This window comes from Euprymna scolopes, chromosome 19 (assembly GCF_053919585.1).
Source record: "Euprymna scolopes isolate OS-2025 chromosome 19, ASM5391958v1, whole genome shotgun sequence".
Lineage (NCBI taxonomy): Eukaryota > Metazoa > Mollusca > Cephalopoda > Sepiida > Sepiolidae > Euprymna > Euprymna scolopes.
In genome coordinates, this window is record NC_136500.1 from 145,084,585 (window position 1) to 145,099,871 (window position 15,287).

Sequence of the window (15,287 nt, forward strand, 5' to 3'; positions counted from 1 at the left end):
AATGCTATATATGTTATCATTAATGATATTATAAATAGTGCTGTATATAATTATGTATTTAGGTGTTTTGTATCTTTACAAATTAGATAAATAAAAGATTAATAAAATAAAAATTTGATGGTTTTCTTGCTTGACTCCTGTTTGGAATCATCGAAAGCATAAAATAAAATATTTAAAATCTTTTTAGAAAATGATCATATGCCAAAATTTTGTTTTGTTTGAAGTTCTATATCCGGTCTGTTTTTCCTCTTTTTCACATGTTGTAACTGACATGAATTTTTGTTTTTTTTGCATTTTATGACTAACCATCATAAAGTGCTGTTTCACATATTCTTAGCTTTGCTAATATCTTTCTTTCCCCTGAAGAGAAGAATAGCATTCTTTGAAACTCCACGGAAAAAGGATTTCTTGAAAATTGTTTTTGGAGTACTCTGTCGAACAAAAAATTTCCTTGTATAGTCTTCATTTCTTTTCTTATATATATATATAATAAAAATTAATTTGCATGCAAAATCCAATCCCGTATTTTGCTAATTCCTACCCTCTGATGAGAAGGAAAGTATTTCTTCGAAACTCCGCGGATTAAGGACTATCCACTTATCTAGTGTTTCCTTTTCAGATTAAATATGTTTTTAACTCATTTCAAAGTGTTTTTTAACATGTTTTATTAACTGTTTGCTCGTATATATATATATATATATATATGTGCGTGTATTTTGGTAAAATGTGATTTTTCAATTATATGTCAGTTTGTGGATACCAATCCTTCTTGTTTAGAAGCTCAATGTATGTTAAATATAACAAAAGCACACACACATATATATATATATAATTATTTACTATAGTAGTTATTAAATACCTACAGACATTAGTGTTTAATCCTTTCGGGAATCATCAGTGAAGGGTGTCACGATTAAGACCAGTCGATAGATTCAAACCCGGCAAAACCAAGGAAAATTATAATATATATATATATATATTATAATTTTCCTTGTTTTTTGTTTGTCTTAGGAACGGTTTAAATGTACAGTACTCCTTGAGTAGAAACTAAATTGCTAAGTGAATTAATGAATGATCATTGGATTTGTGAATGAATAGTGAATATATTGAATGAATGGTTAGCTGATTCGTGAATGAATAGTAAATAAGTGAAATGAATGATTTTCTCAATGAGTGACTATTGAATGAATTAATACAAAATCATTGAAGAAGTGAAAGTGTGAATATGTGAAGAAATTAAGAAATGAATGAATATTAAATACCATAGAAGTGAAATAAGTCAATCATTAGATAAGCAAAGAAGTCATACAGTGAGTGAATAAAAAGAAAGAAAAAAGAAGTGAATGATTATTAAACGAATGAAAAAGTGAATGAATGAGTGAAGAATTGTTAAGAAACATTTGCGATTCAGAAAAGATCATCTACTTTTCTTTTCCCTCTCTTTTTATTTCTCTTCCAAATGTAAGGAATTAAAAACGAGGAAAGAAGAAAGAAAGCCACAGCAGATGAATAGATAAAATACAATCTCTGAATCATATATGATCGATAAAAAATAGTATTCATTGGTGGTTCCTGTTAAAAATGATATCGTGTGATCAGTCTACAAAACTAACAGCATTGGCAGGTGGACATTGTTGCAGACAATTTGCAGGTGAAGAATCCAATAGTGAAACATGGCGGGAACAGATCGTTCAAACTTCTTACCTGGGCAATACGGCTCAAAAACTCTGTAGTTAAGTTCATCAAGCTCATCAAAGTTCCGTACAACAAACATATTTTCCTCTGCAGGAGGTGAAGAAAGTTGTTTCAACTCCCTAGTGCTAGCTAATCCTACACCAATGGCATAGACATGGATCCCTGCACCTTGAGCCAAGCGGGCCTGTGGAACGGTCTCATAGTGCTCATAGTTTGAGATACCATCAGTGAGAATGACACCAATGTTTTTCACATTAGGTCTGTCTCCATTTCCAGCAATAAACATTCTTGTCCTCATCACGCGGAAAGCATGGGCAATGTTGGTGCTACCATATCTGTATGGAATCCTGTCCAGAGCATCAAACACGGCATCTTTAGATGAATAGTCATTTAAGTTGAATTGCACAGAAACGCTCGTACTGTAGATGGCGACACCAACACGTACAGCACCTTGGTCAATATCGGCTTCAGCCAAGAAATGCTTGATAAACTTGATTATCTTTTTGAAATTGGCTTCACCGACACTGGTAGATGTATCTAACATGAAGACAACATCAGCCATAGCGGACTGGCATTCACCTAGCAAATAATGCAGAAAATAAATATATGACAACAAAAATTTATAGATTCGAAACTTTGGATGTTAACAATTGTAGATAAAGCGAAAGAAAAAAGGCAGAATGAGGAGTACAGCAGAATGAGGAGTATCGTCTGTTCATAGTGTTAGTTACATATGTGTGTGGGTACATTAGTTACTGTTTATTTGGTTGAAATATATTCATTGAAAAAACTAACAAAGCTATAAACAGGATATATTATAAACAAAGGGTTCCGCAGGGCCCAGAGAGTTGGCCTTTACCGGACTGGCATTTACCTAGCAAATAATGCAGAAAATAAATATATGACGAATATTTATCATTGGAAATATAAAATAATGTAACAGTAAACAATGGATTGATTTTAAATGGTTGCCTTATGAAGTCGAAAGTTTATAAATAGATTTAAACTTTGAATGCACTGGTAACAATGGGAGATAAAACAAAAGAAAAACCTATAATTAAGCATACAGTAGAATGAAAAGTATTGTGTGTTCATTGTGTTAGTTACATCCGTGTGAGAACATTAGTTAGTTTATTTGGTTGAAATATATTCATTGAAAAAAAAAAAAACTAACAAAGCTATAAACAGGATATATTATAAACAAAGGGTTCACCAGGGTCCATACAGTTGGCCTTTCGGCAAATCAGCCCTGTGTGGGGAAACAAGTTTAGTAGAAGTAACATCAGATGATTGATTTAAGAACGTGATATTGAGAGGCTGTATGAAAACTTCAAAGCGCACGGACGTGTTTACAAGATGGTTTGGCAATTTATAATAATTAAGGTATGTGCTTGTAATATAAGCATCTCTCTTTACCCACACCCACCAGCTTTACAGCACAAAAATAACACGGCCGAATAATGCACTAATTCTTCTGTAACAATGCGTCAAATAATAAATTAGTGTAAGAAGAATTCCACTTACTTTGACTGCAATTGCGAGATTGTTTACCAGCATTTGAGAAATTGATATTGACAAAATGTGCAAATAAGAAAAACAAGGTATGATATTGAATTATAATGAATGATCTGTTCATTGCTAAGAACACTTTTATAAGTAACTTGTAACGTGGAGATTGGAGAATTCTGTGGAGATTCTTCTGGCTATACATTCGATAGCCTCGCTTCCCTCATTTTCTCCTTTACTCATCACATTCAATGAGCGGTCTTTCTGACAAATGGGGAATAATTGCTGTTTTCTGGATTGGAATCTATCTAACACTTATCGATGGCTGATTTGTTTTTAACTTGAAGCAGTATTTTTTTCGTTAGCTCCTTACATCAAGTGGCTTCATACCTTATCTGGAGCGATTTCTGTATAAAAAAATATATATAACAATAGAAGAGAAACTGCTGTTTTATCAGAAATAGAAAATTTCTAATATATTTTAATATGATTTCTTTTCTGAAATAGTCAAATAAAATACACAAAAGAAGACCAGAAAATTAAATAATGAACAATGCTTGCTTAATAAACTAATTATAATTTTTAAATTGGAATTTTTTTTCATCAACAAAACGGCTAGCCATATAACGATATAAATTTTGCATCCTTTTACCTAGACCAACTTTAGAACATTTAGTATGTGTATATATATATATATATATATATATGACACACATACTAGCATTTCAGTCCGGCGTTACCCGGGTGTTTGGAGGTGTATATTGAGCAAAACAAAAAAAAAAGGTCAATTTTTTAAAACTTTGACCCCTATTATGCCCCCTTAGCATTTATTATTTTGGGCTCAAATTACGTTATTAAGTTAGATCCATGTCCAAGGAACCTATATCTAACATTTCAAGTGTTTAGACCAAAAATTGTCGGAGGAGTTTGGTAGAGTTCTCAAAGGTCAAATCGTTGAACTTTCATCCCTTAACAGCCAAATTTCTGGCCGAAAACGGATTACAAAGATTTTCCCAAATCTCAGTACCCTGTATATCAAACTTGGAGTCTGTAGACTGAAAATTGACAGAGTTATTGCGTAGGAAAATGTACACAGATACATCAAACACGTTCACTTTTATATCTATATATCTATAAAAGTGAACGTGTCTGTGTGTCTGTCTGTCTATGTGTCTGTGTACATTTACCTACGCAATAACTGTCAATTTTTAGTCTACAGACTCGAAATTTGATATACAGGGTACTGAGATTTGGGAAAATCGATGTGATTGGTTTTCGGCCAGAAATTTGGCTGTTAAGAGGTCAACGTTCAACGATTTAACTTTTGAGAACTCTACCAAACTCCTCTGCCAATTTTGGGTCTAAATACTTGAAATTTTAGATATAGGTTCCTTGGACATGGATCTAACTTAATAACTTGATTTGAGCCCAAAACAATAAATGTTAAGGGGTCATAATAAGGGTCAAATCTAAAAAAAATTGACCGTTTTTTTTGTTTTTTTATTGCTCAGCATACATCTCCAAACGCCCGCGCAACACCGGGCCGAAATGCTAGTATATATATATATATATATATATATATATATATATATATATATATATATAACGTTGTAGCAATTCAACAAGAAAACCTCTAAGTATTGAGACTCACCTACAGGTTCTGGTGCAGGTGTAGCAGCTGTGAAAAGAATAATTATATAATCACTTGAATGATTGCTCAAATTTTGTACATAGACACGTCATTATTATAAAAAAAAATACATTCAGTTCACTAATGATTTCATTCATAAACATTTCATTCATGAAGTATATACTATCAAAATAGCATTACCTATAAAATATTGGTATCCATCAAACAATTAATAAGAGTAATTATTGTTTACATAATCTATTTATGATATAAGCTTCGTATTTTTCTATCTATATTATTTAAGTTGACCGAATATTTTAGCGTCTTGTATAAATGGAAAACATTGTTGAATAATAAATCCAAATGAATAAATGAGAATGTTTTAATTCTATCAAAACAGGTCAAACTTAGTAAAAAAAAAGACTTAAAATACCGTGTATATATATATATATATATATATATATATAGCAGAACTGGTAAATAATGAAACTTAAAAGGTGCTCAATACTATTGCAGAGCAAATATACGATTCAGTAGCGGAAACATGTGTAACTAAACAGATAAAACGGTAATAAAATGAAATATATATATATATATATATATATATAGCCATTCTCAAATTCTCTCTAAACAAAACTCGATATAGTTCATTTGCATATAGACGTTTTTAAAGTATCTATATCGGTAAATTTTTATTATATGTTTTTCCTTAAAAGGAGAACTTCAAATGGATTCCATATTGTTCATTAGTGTTTTCTCAATGTCTGAAGAGAGGCCGTTATTGTGAATATTTTCAAACGATATAAAGTTTGAAATAGTCAGAATGGTCACGAAACAATTGTAATGGATCATGAAAGTCCACAACTTGTTGCTGTCAATCCGATCTTTGTTGTATTGATTTTGTGAAAACAATATACATATATATATATATATATATATAATTTGAGATTGCTATTTTTCAAAGGTCAGGTAACTAGTTAAATATAACGAGGTTAATACAAGAGTGCTCAATACCGAAGTAGAGCAAGTTAGACTTTCAATTTGTCTTTACATAAGCAGTAATGTGTTGCTACACAGTCATGAGCATGTTTCGGTCTCCTAGTAGTTAGTAACTAGAGACCTCTTCAGACAAAAACGCTTATATTCAAAAGCGGGATTCTTAAGATTAAGAATCCCGTTAGTTACTAAATTACTAGTTACTTAATACCAGAAGACCGAAACATGTTCATGACTGTGTAGCAACACATTACTGCGTATGTAAAGACCAATTGAAGTTATACATGCAATAAGATAAAGTTGTGCTTTCCTACATTATTAATATGCCTTCTCTTTGATCAAAATGAAGTATACTTATCCCATTACACCAGATAAGATAGTTTTACCAAATCCATAAGTCCATAAATAATACAACAAGCATACACAAAATTAAAACATTATATATAGAGAGAAAGATACATGAGTGTACTTGAATATAAAATAATTTTCTTTCATGTTATCCTAACATTCAACTTATAAAGTAAGTTTGTATCAAATTGAAATGAATTGATGATGATGATAATAATAATATACAAAGATTTCTACTTGCACTCTACTAATAAACGTGCCAGGTGCAGAACATTCAGTGACGTTTGTGGGTTGATGGCCTGAAAAAAGTATTCGATAATTGAATTTATGAAATTTTAAGATGCACTTTTCAATGAATAACATTACAATGATGATGACATATTGTTAAGCATAAAATAATAATATTGTTAAGTATAAAACTAATAATATTGTTAAGTATAAAAATAATAATATTGTTAAGTATAAAAATAATAATATTGTTAAGTATAAAAATTATAATATTGTTAAGTATAAAAATAATAATATTGTTAAGCATAAAAATAATAATATTGTTAAGCATAAAAATAATAATATTGTTAAGCATAAAATAATAATATTGTTAAGTATAAAACTAATAATATTGTTAAGTATAAAAATAATAATATTGTTAAGTGTAAAAATAATAATATTGTTAAGTATAAAACTAATAATATTGTTAAGCATAAAAATAATAATATTGTTAAGCATAAAAATAATAATATTGTTAAGTATAAAAATAATACCACATCAAAGTGTAAATGTTGTAAAAGGTTTTTATATCGTTAATTGTGATCATGTGGAAGTGAAAGTAATAGACTTCTAACAAGTTTCAAGAAAATAGAGTGAAAATATTTGTGGAAAGAAAAGAAAGCATTCAAGGTGAGAAGAATTATAGGCGCTTCTACAGAATTGGGACGAGATTTTGTAGTCGATACATGGAGTTTTCAGATAAAAAAAACAATGGTTTAAACTGATATTTTTGTCAATTCTAATAAGTTGCAACGGTAGCTTCCAAATTATGCAGTCGAAATTACCTGAATATTAGTGAATCCTTAAACAAAACAACTTTAATCATGTTAGCAGGTGAAACATTGCGGCATCTTGTTTGAATCAAAACAGAAAATTACCTCCCTTTTGAACTCTCTTGTGTCTTACGATCGTTTTCATGAAATTCTATTTTTTTTTATTTAATAAATAATTTTCTACCTTATCACTTTTCGGAATTTTTGGATATAATAATCTTATAAATCCGTGGAATACGTAGATACCATTGTTTCATGTGAAATTCAATTTTACGATTTCCGAAATTTTGTCCCAGTAGTGTAGAAGCGCCGAACTATGAATAATAAACGGTTGAGTTGTAAATCGTGAGTGAGCTCATATCAGACAGGAAATGCAATGACACAAAAAGTCAGATGTATATCAAAGGAAGGAAGTAGTATTAGGAAATAGTTTAAGTTTATTCAAATTTCAATGAAAACATGTTGGTTCTTTATAACAAAATTGGTTAACTATATATATATATATATATATATATTGCTTCATTTATTTTCCTTAAAAAATGTTGTAACTATCGTTTTAAAAAATTGCGCTAACCAGCAAAAAATTAGATTTTCTTCTATATATTCTTTTTGCTAAGGATTTTTGAGGAGAAGAGCCTATCTTTGAAACTCCATGAATAAGGAATTTTTCTCACTTTTTCTCGTATTCCTTGTTTCGAATAAAATAGTGTGAATTTAATTCTACAATATTGTGATGTCTATTATATATATATATATATATATATATATATATATATATATATATATATATATACACATACATACATACAAGTTAGAAAAGCATTTCATCTAAGGCATGAAAATTGTTAAACAAAATATTTTTACTACAGGCTTTAAAAATAGAGGCACAATATTCAATTTGAAATTTATTTATCTTCAAAGTGCACTTACAAAGTAAAGTATAAAAATTTAAAAAAAAATCATTGAAAATTTTATATCTATATCATTAATTTTTAGATGAAAGATAATGTTTTTAAATTGCAACAAAACGTACATTACATAAAATAAATCCAAGGTAATTTTTTGATTTAATTTAAATTAAATTGTTATACCTTACTTTGTAAAATTTATAAAAGTGCACTTTGAAGATAAATAAATTTAAAATTGAACCTTGTACCTTTATTTTTAAAGCCTATAGTAAAAACATTTTTTTAACAATTTTCATGCCTTGGATGAAATGCTTTTCTAACTTGTACCTTATCTTTTTAAGATTATATTTTAAAATTCTCCTTCTATTTCATTTTGTATTTCTCCTCACACCACAACTCATTTTTGCAACCCCCTCTTTGTATTATTACAGGTCTGAATATTCTCTATTTCAGTTTGTATTTCTCCTCACACCACAACTTATTTTTTGCAATCCCCTCTTTGTAATACAGGTTTGAATAATGAGAAAATCTGAATTTTTTTTAACAAAAACTTTAAAATAACTTTTTTAGATTAAATTTTTTTAAATTTCTTTCAGAATAGAAATCTTTAAAATTTAATAAGGAACACATTTCATATAGGTTTAATTAACAAATATTCAGCACATAACGAGAAAAATAGAGATGAAAATTTCAAAAGGACTGTATAATTGGTTACTGCCAATAGTAGTCCTTGCCAGCGAAAGTCTTTGTTATTGTTATTCTATTATTATTATTATTATTTAAAACATTTTATGTCCTGCTCTTTTACGTGACGACTAATATATATATATATATATATATATATATATAAGAGCTGTGATACAGTGAAACAGTCTGTGGATGACTATAAATGCTCCCTATCTTGGATTGAGCATATTGGGGAATGAAATAACAACCTGCTGCTAGCACATAAAGCAATGCTTTTTGTGTAAACAAATAGAGTTTAGGCGTTGGGACAATGTTTTAACATTGTAATTTCACATTCCCACCTTAGCTGCAGCTAAATAGCGAAACGGTTACAAACACCAACTGTTGGTCAAGTTTCAATCCTGGCTTGATGTAGTTACTAGTCTAGTCGTACTGAAAATATATATAAGATTGTTGATTTTTTTTTTTTTTAGCGATTCTGTAGTATTTTTTTCCTTTTCGCTCCCAGAGCAATTTTTAAGAGAGGAATTATCTGCCCTTTGTTTACATTCTCGTCCTCCCCCCACCCCGATTTGGGACGTATCATTTGTAATTATTAATATATTATTTTAAATATTTAAATATGTTTTTACGTACATAAAAGTATGGATAGCTTACTTTTATGCATGTAAAATTATTTAAATATTGAAGAACATTAAAAATTATATATATATATATATATATATATATATATATAAGCACATCTGATTGAACACGACTTAGCTTTTCTTTTTTCTACTTTTGTTGGATAACTTTTCAATCCACCGAGCGGTCTTTTTTATTTCGGCTGGCAACAACTTCTGGGTGCCATTCTATACAACATGCCAGTTGAAATAAAAAAGACCGCTCGGCAAATTGAAAGCAACAAAATCGGAAAAAAGAACTGTCGTGTTCAATCAGACGTGCTTGAATTATAACTTACTGCCAATTTATATATATATATATATATATATATATATAATATGAAGGGTGCTAATGTTAGAAGAGTTTAAATTTACTCCAAATTGAATGAAAACATATTGATCACTATGTCAAAATTGGTTAACTATATTAATGACTCTTCGTTTCTTCACAAAATTCACTTCTATCATTCTTCTTGTTCAATATTCTCTCTGTGATGGAACTACAAGTGACTAGCTGGTAAACTCTTGAAATGTTGTATTGCTCATCCCTTTTGGAACCCAGAAGAATTACAAAAACTTTCTTATCATCACATGTCTCCATAAAACTATACCATACTTTGGGGTAATTGTGCCAAATCCGGGGGTAATTGTGCCAACTAAAAAAAAAGTGCTAGCTAGTTGGTGCAATTACCTCGGACTTGACATAATTACCCCTGGAGTACGGTAACTATTTTCAAAATCTTACTAAAGATTAACTAAAAAGAAAATTGCAAAATTTGGATCGGTACATAATTTACATACACCTTGCATAATAATGCACGCCATATCATTATGTAATGGGAAAAACCTATTGCTATCAAAGAACTTTGTGTTTGGTGTTCAGTATAAAAAAAATATTTAAAGAGATTGTTCCCTTAATGTCGAACTCGTTAGCAGCTATTACTTGCAGAATTATAAATTCTTCAAATATTGCCAGATTGGACAAAATAGTTTGTCACAATTGGTACTAATCTATTTATTGCAATGGTGACGTCAATTTCTTAATTGATTAACTATTCGCAATGAAAAATGCTATAGAAATATTAGGTTGGTGTAAAAATAATGTCGTTTTTTACGTTTATATCTGATAACAACATTATTTTTGCACCAACACAATATAAGAAACATATTTGTCCGTGGCAGCCAATACCCTCCTGTCTCGTGGATGTAGAAGAATAAAATGTCAAAGACAATTGTAAGTGAAGAAAAGTTTGGAAAGTTGGGCGTTATTGATTTTGGAGGTATTTGTACATAAGTTAGGAAAGCAGTCCTAATATTTCTTCTTTCAGATATGAAATAAATAAATTATTTAGAAACGGGGTAATGTTAGGAAACATATATAACCCTACCAGACCTGAGCTACTGAATCTAATTTACCCCTGTGCCTGGCCTCCTGCGCGAAATTGTGAAAAAGATTTAAACGCGTTAGAAAATTTTTGCCTTTTATCTACCGCCAAAACAAAGGAAGTCATTTGCACAACATTAAGCTTGCGTTAAATCGAGGCTAAGCAGTGATTGGGTAGTTGTTTTTAGCTCCCTGACAGCACAAAAACACGTGGGCAAAAAAATACCAGTTTACTTGTAACTCCGTATATAGTATTTTCAGAAATTACTGGTATATCGTTAACTCGATCTGATGGGGGTTAACATATATGTTATGTATATATTAAAACTTATATATATAAATATATATATAAAATAATGTTTTTGTATATATATATATATATATATATATATATTATAAATATATTATTTAGAAAGGCGGTAGGAAATATGTATATTGAACATTATATTATATATATATATATATATATATATATATATATATATATATAAAGAAAGACGGTAATGTTAAGAAACATATAATAATACAGAATGAGCATACAATGTTATCAAAGAAAGTTGATATCCTTTCTTTAATAATTTCAAAATTTTACCCTTGCATATCAATATGAACAATTTGTCTTTAACGATTAGACATCAATAAACAGAAGATGATTCTTGGAATCTACTGGTTAAACCATATACAGATTTTTCAGAGAAGCATTCGGTGCAGGTGCAAGTGACTCTCTTCGTTTTTGCTCTTGAATCGTGACATTCCTTCTTGGAAAAGGTGCCCATAAAACATAAACTTACCAGGGCAAATCTTCTCAAATAAACTAGACTGAAGTGTGTCAAGCTCATCAAATTCACGAACAATAAATCGATTTTGGGAAATTGGTGATGAAGCAATTTTGTTAAGTTCCTGTGTATCAGCCAGGCCGATTCCAATTGCATAGATATGGATTCTATCCTTCTTGGCTGATTCTGCTTCATCAACCGTCCGGTAAGAGTTCACATTTGAGACTCCATCGGTGACCACGAATGCCATGTTGGGTGCATCTTCCCGGTCACCATTACGGCCATGGAACATCAGATTGTGCATGACGCGTATGGCTTCAGCAGTATTTGTACTGCCATAACGGTATGGGATCCTATCAATAGCTGCAAAGATCTCCTCTTTGGTGGTATATTCATTCAGGTGGAACTGTACTCTAACATCTGTGCTGTATGTCAAAACACCAACCCTCACACCTTCCGCATGGATTGGAGCCTCAGCCAAGAAGCTTTTCAGAAAAGCCAAAATCTTTATAAAATTGGGTTCTGTCATGCTGGTTGATGTGTCCAAGACAAAGACAATATCCAATTTCGCATCATGGCATTCCTCTAAAGTGCCGTACAAGAGATAAAATAGAAATAGGAAAAGAGTTGAGATGAATTCAATAGGAAATTGAATAGATTTAAGTCAGGAGAAATGTGTCAAAGATAATAAAAAAAAATGATAGAAAAAGGCACAAATAATTTTTTGAAATTGTTAGAATATATATACATTGTAGGATTTTGTAATCTTATGGATGCTAGTGAAACACGAAAAAAGCTCAATACAACCAAAATAGGAAACAGAGCTTGTCATAAAAGAACATAATTAAAAACTAAAATATAATTTACAAGAAATTTATTGTTTGGCAGGATACTCAGAAAAAAATATCAAGATTTCCAAATCCACAGATGTTCAAAAGATTTAAGGATTAAGGAAATCTTCATATTTCTTTTTGAATATCCCGGCAAAAAATAAATTTATTGTACATTTTAGTATATATATATATATATATATATATATATATATATATATATATATATATATATATATATATATAACTTGGTGAATTAAAGGAAAAGAGTAAATTCAGTTAAGAGGAGATTTATCAGGATAATACAAAACTCAACAAATTGCTTTGGAGCTCATATAGGAGCCTATAAAAGTAGAAAATGAATTTATAAAAACTATATATTTGTATATATAGAATGATTCATTTATTGAATAAAGGTATGCATACAATTGTTGGAGTATATATATATATATATATATATATATATATATATAATGTCTCCACGACAAGTTTTATAAGGAGATATAATATACAGATTCAATCCACTTGGAAAGATTCAGTCTAATATGAAGATTTATAAATATATCAAATATCATGTTCGAAAAGTAAGCAGAGAATAGAAAAAGATTAAAAATAAATCAGTTAAAATTTTCTTTTGTATGGAATGATTCATTTATTTGATAAGGGTATATAAAAATTATATTTTATAGAGAGAATTAGACCTGGAGTCTAAAGGGTAGAGTTTACTTTAATGTATTAATACTTTTAAAAGGATAGTGCTCATAGTACTGAAGATATGAGTTCTATAAGTATATCCCAGAGCTATATTAATATTAAGTAAAAAGATAATTAATTGTAAATTATGAATCAGTTTCAAAAGGAAATACGATTTTGTTTGTCTTTCCTTTTGAAACTGATTCATAATTTACAATTATTAATCTTTTTACTCTCTCTCTCTCTCTCTCTCTATATATATATATATATATATATGTATATATATACACAACAAGTTTTGTAAGGAGATATAATATACAGATTCAATCCACTTGAAAAGATTCAGTCTAATATCAAGATTTATATATATATATATATATATATATATATATATATATATATATATATATATAATATCACGTTCAGTAAGCAGAAAATAGAATAAGATTAAAAATAAATCAGTTAAAAATTTCTATTGTATGAAACCTGATATTCTTTTTTTTTAATTCCAACACAGTAATAACAAAATATTAGGTTGGTGCAAAAACAGTATCGTTTTTATCAGATATATATATATATATATATATATATACACACACACACGCGCGCATAAAAACCTTATTTTTGCACCAACCTAATATACTGTAAAATGAAGCAGTCAATACAATTTATATTTTATAATCTTAAATAAATTTTCAGAAATCATTTAAAATTACTAATAAAGTAGTCTTCACCTGATAAAAATGGAAATAATTTTCTTTTATGAAGAACCACCATACCTATTCAGCGTTGTTTGGTATTGTTTTCACGCATAATTTGGTTTTTAACCATTTTTTTTTAATTATATTATTTTTGTTTCAAACAAAAGGAATTAACTCTTCATTGATGAATAAAGAATTATATCCCTTTTTCTAAAATATGATGTGTGTGTGTATATATATATATATATATATATATATATATATAAACAGGCTCCTTCAGTCTTGGACAGACTATGGATACCCACGAAGAGTTGCCTGCGCGTGAAATTTTTTGTGTCAGGAGATGCGTGATCTTCAACCACACCTCTCCTGAGTCAACAATGTTAAATACCAGTGGCAAGTACAAGACGACTGGAAACAAATGCCGAGATAAGCGGAGAGCACATACAGCGCCTAAAATCCCCAAATGGTCACCCATCTGATTCTAACCAGGCTCAACGTTGCTTAACTTCGGTGATCTGACAGGAACCAGTGTGTCAACGCGATTATGCCATATATATATATATATATATATATATATATATATATATATATATATAAAAGAGAGAGAGAGAGATTATAAACATTAAAAATTATAAATCAGTTTCAACAGGAAAAACAAACAAAATCAATGTTTTTCCTGTTGAAACTGATTAATAATTTATAATTATTAATCTTTATAATCAATATTAACATAGCTCTAGGAGTAATATACTTATTGAGCTTATTATATATCCACAGTGTTATGAGCAAAATTATTTTAAGATACTGACACATTAAATAAACTTTGCTGTTTGGACTCCAGGTCTAATTTCCTCTATGAAATTATATATATATATATATATATATATATATATATATATATATAATATATATATATATATATATTCTGAGCCAGTCAAAGTATTTTCTGGGATGAATTAAATAAAATTACATTTTATTGTTTGGTTTCAAATGAAAAGAAGCAACTATTCATTGATGAACACAGTTATATCCTCTTATGTAAACATAGTGTATAAAAATAATTCTGAAAGTATTTTTGTGAAACGAATTACATCAGATTACATTTTAATTTTCTTAGTATGCTGTAGCGATTCATCAAAAGAATTGAGGAACTTGACTCAAATACTAATTTTGTAGGACGAAAACTATTGACGACAAAAATCAAGAACGAGACTGACTCTACTTTATGCATTAGATAACAGTTTTCTACAACTTACCAGTTTCTTCAAAAGTGAAAATAGTTTGTGTAGTCTCTGGTGCTGCAGAAAAATAAATATATTTAGCCAAACTTTCTGTATTCAAATGGCAGACATTTACAATAATAAAAAAAAAGCTTACTTGGATGTTTGGAATCAGAATATCCATCACATTTATGACGAGGGAAGATGT

At 29.2% G+C, this 15,287-nt stretch overlaps 1 protein-coding gene across 1 annotated transcript in view; it reads right to left on the reverse strand.

Moving 5' to 3' along the window:
- LOC145240384 (uncharacterized) overlaps positions 1 to 15,287 on the reverse strand; it is a 569,837-nt gene that overhangs the window by 193,507 nt on the left and 361,043 nt on the right. Inside the window, exons 74-77 of the mRNA XM_080103965.1 lie at positions 15,116 to 15,157; positions 11,648 to 12,217; positions 4,853 to 4,879; positions 1,705 to 2,274 (exon numbers count right to left, since the gene is read on the reverse strand). Coding sequence (XP_079960091.1) covers positions 1,705 to 2,274; positions 4,853 to 4,879; positions 11,648 to 12,217; positions 15,116 to 15,157 — 1,209 coding nt within the window. The remainder of the gene's footprint in view (positions 1 to 1,704; positions 2,275 to 4,852; positions 4,880 to 11,647; positions 12,218 to 15,115; positions 15,158 to 15,287) is intronic.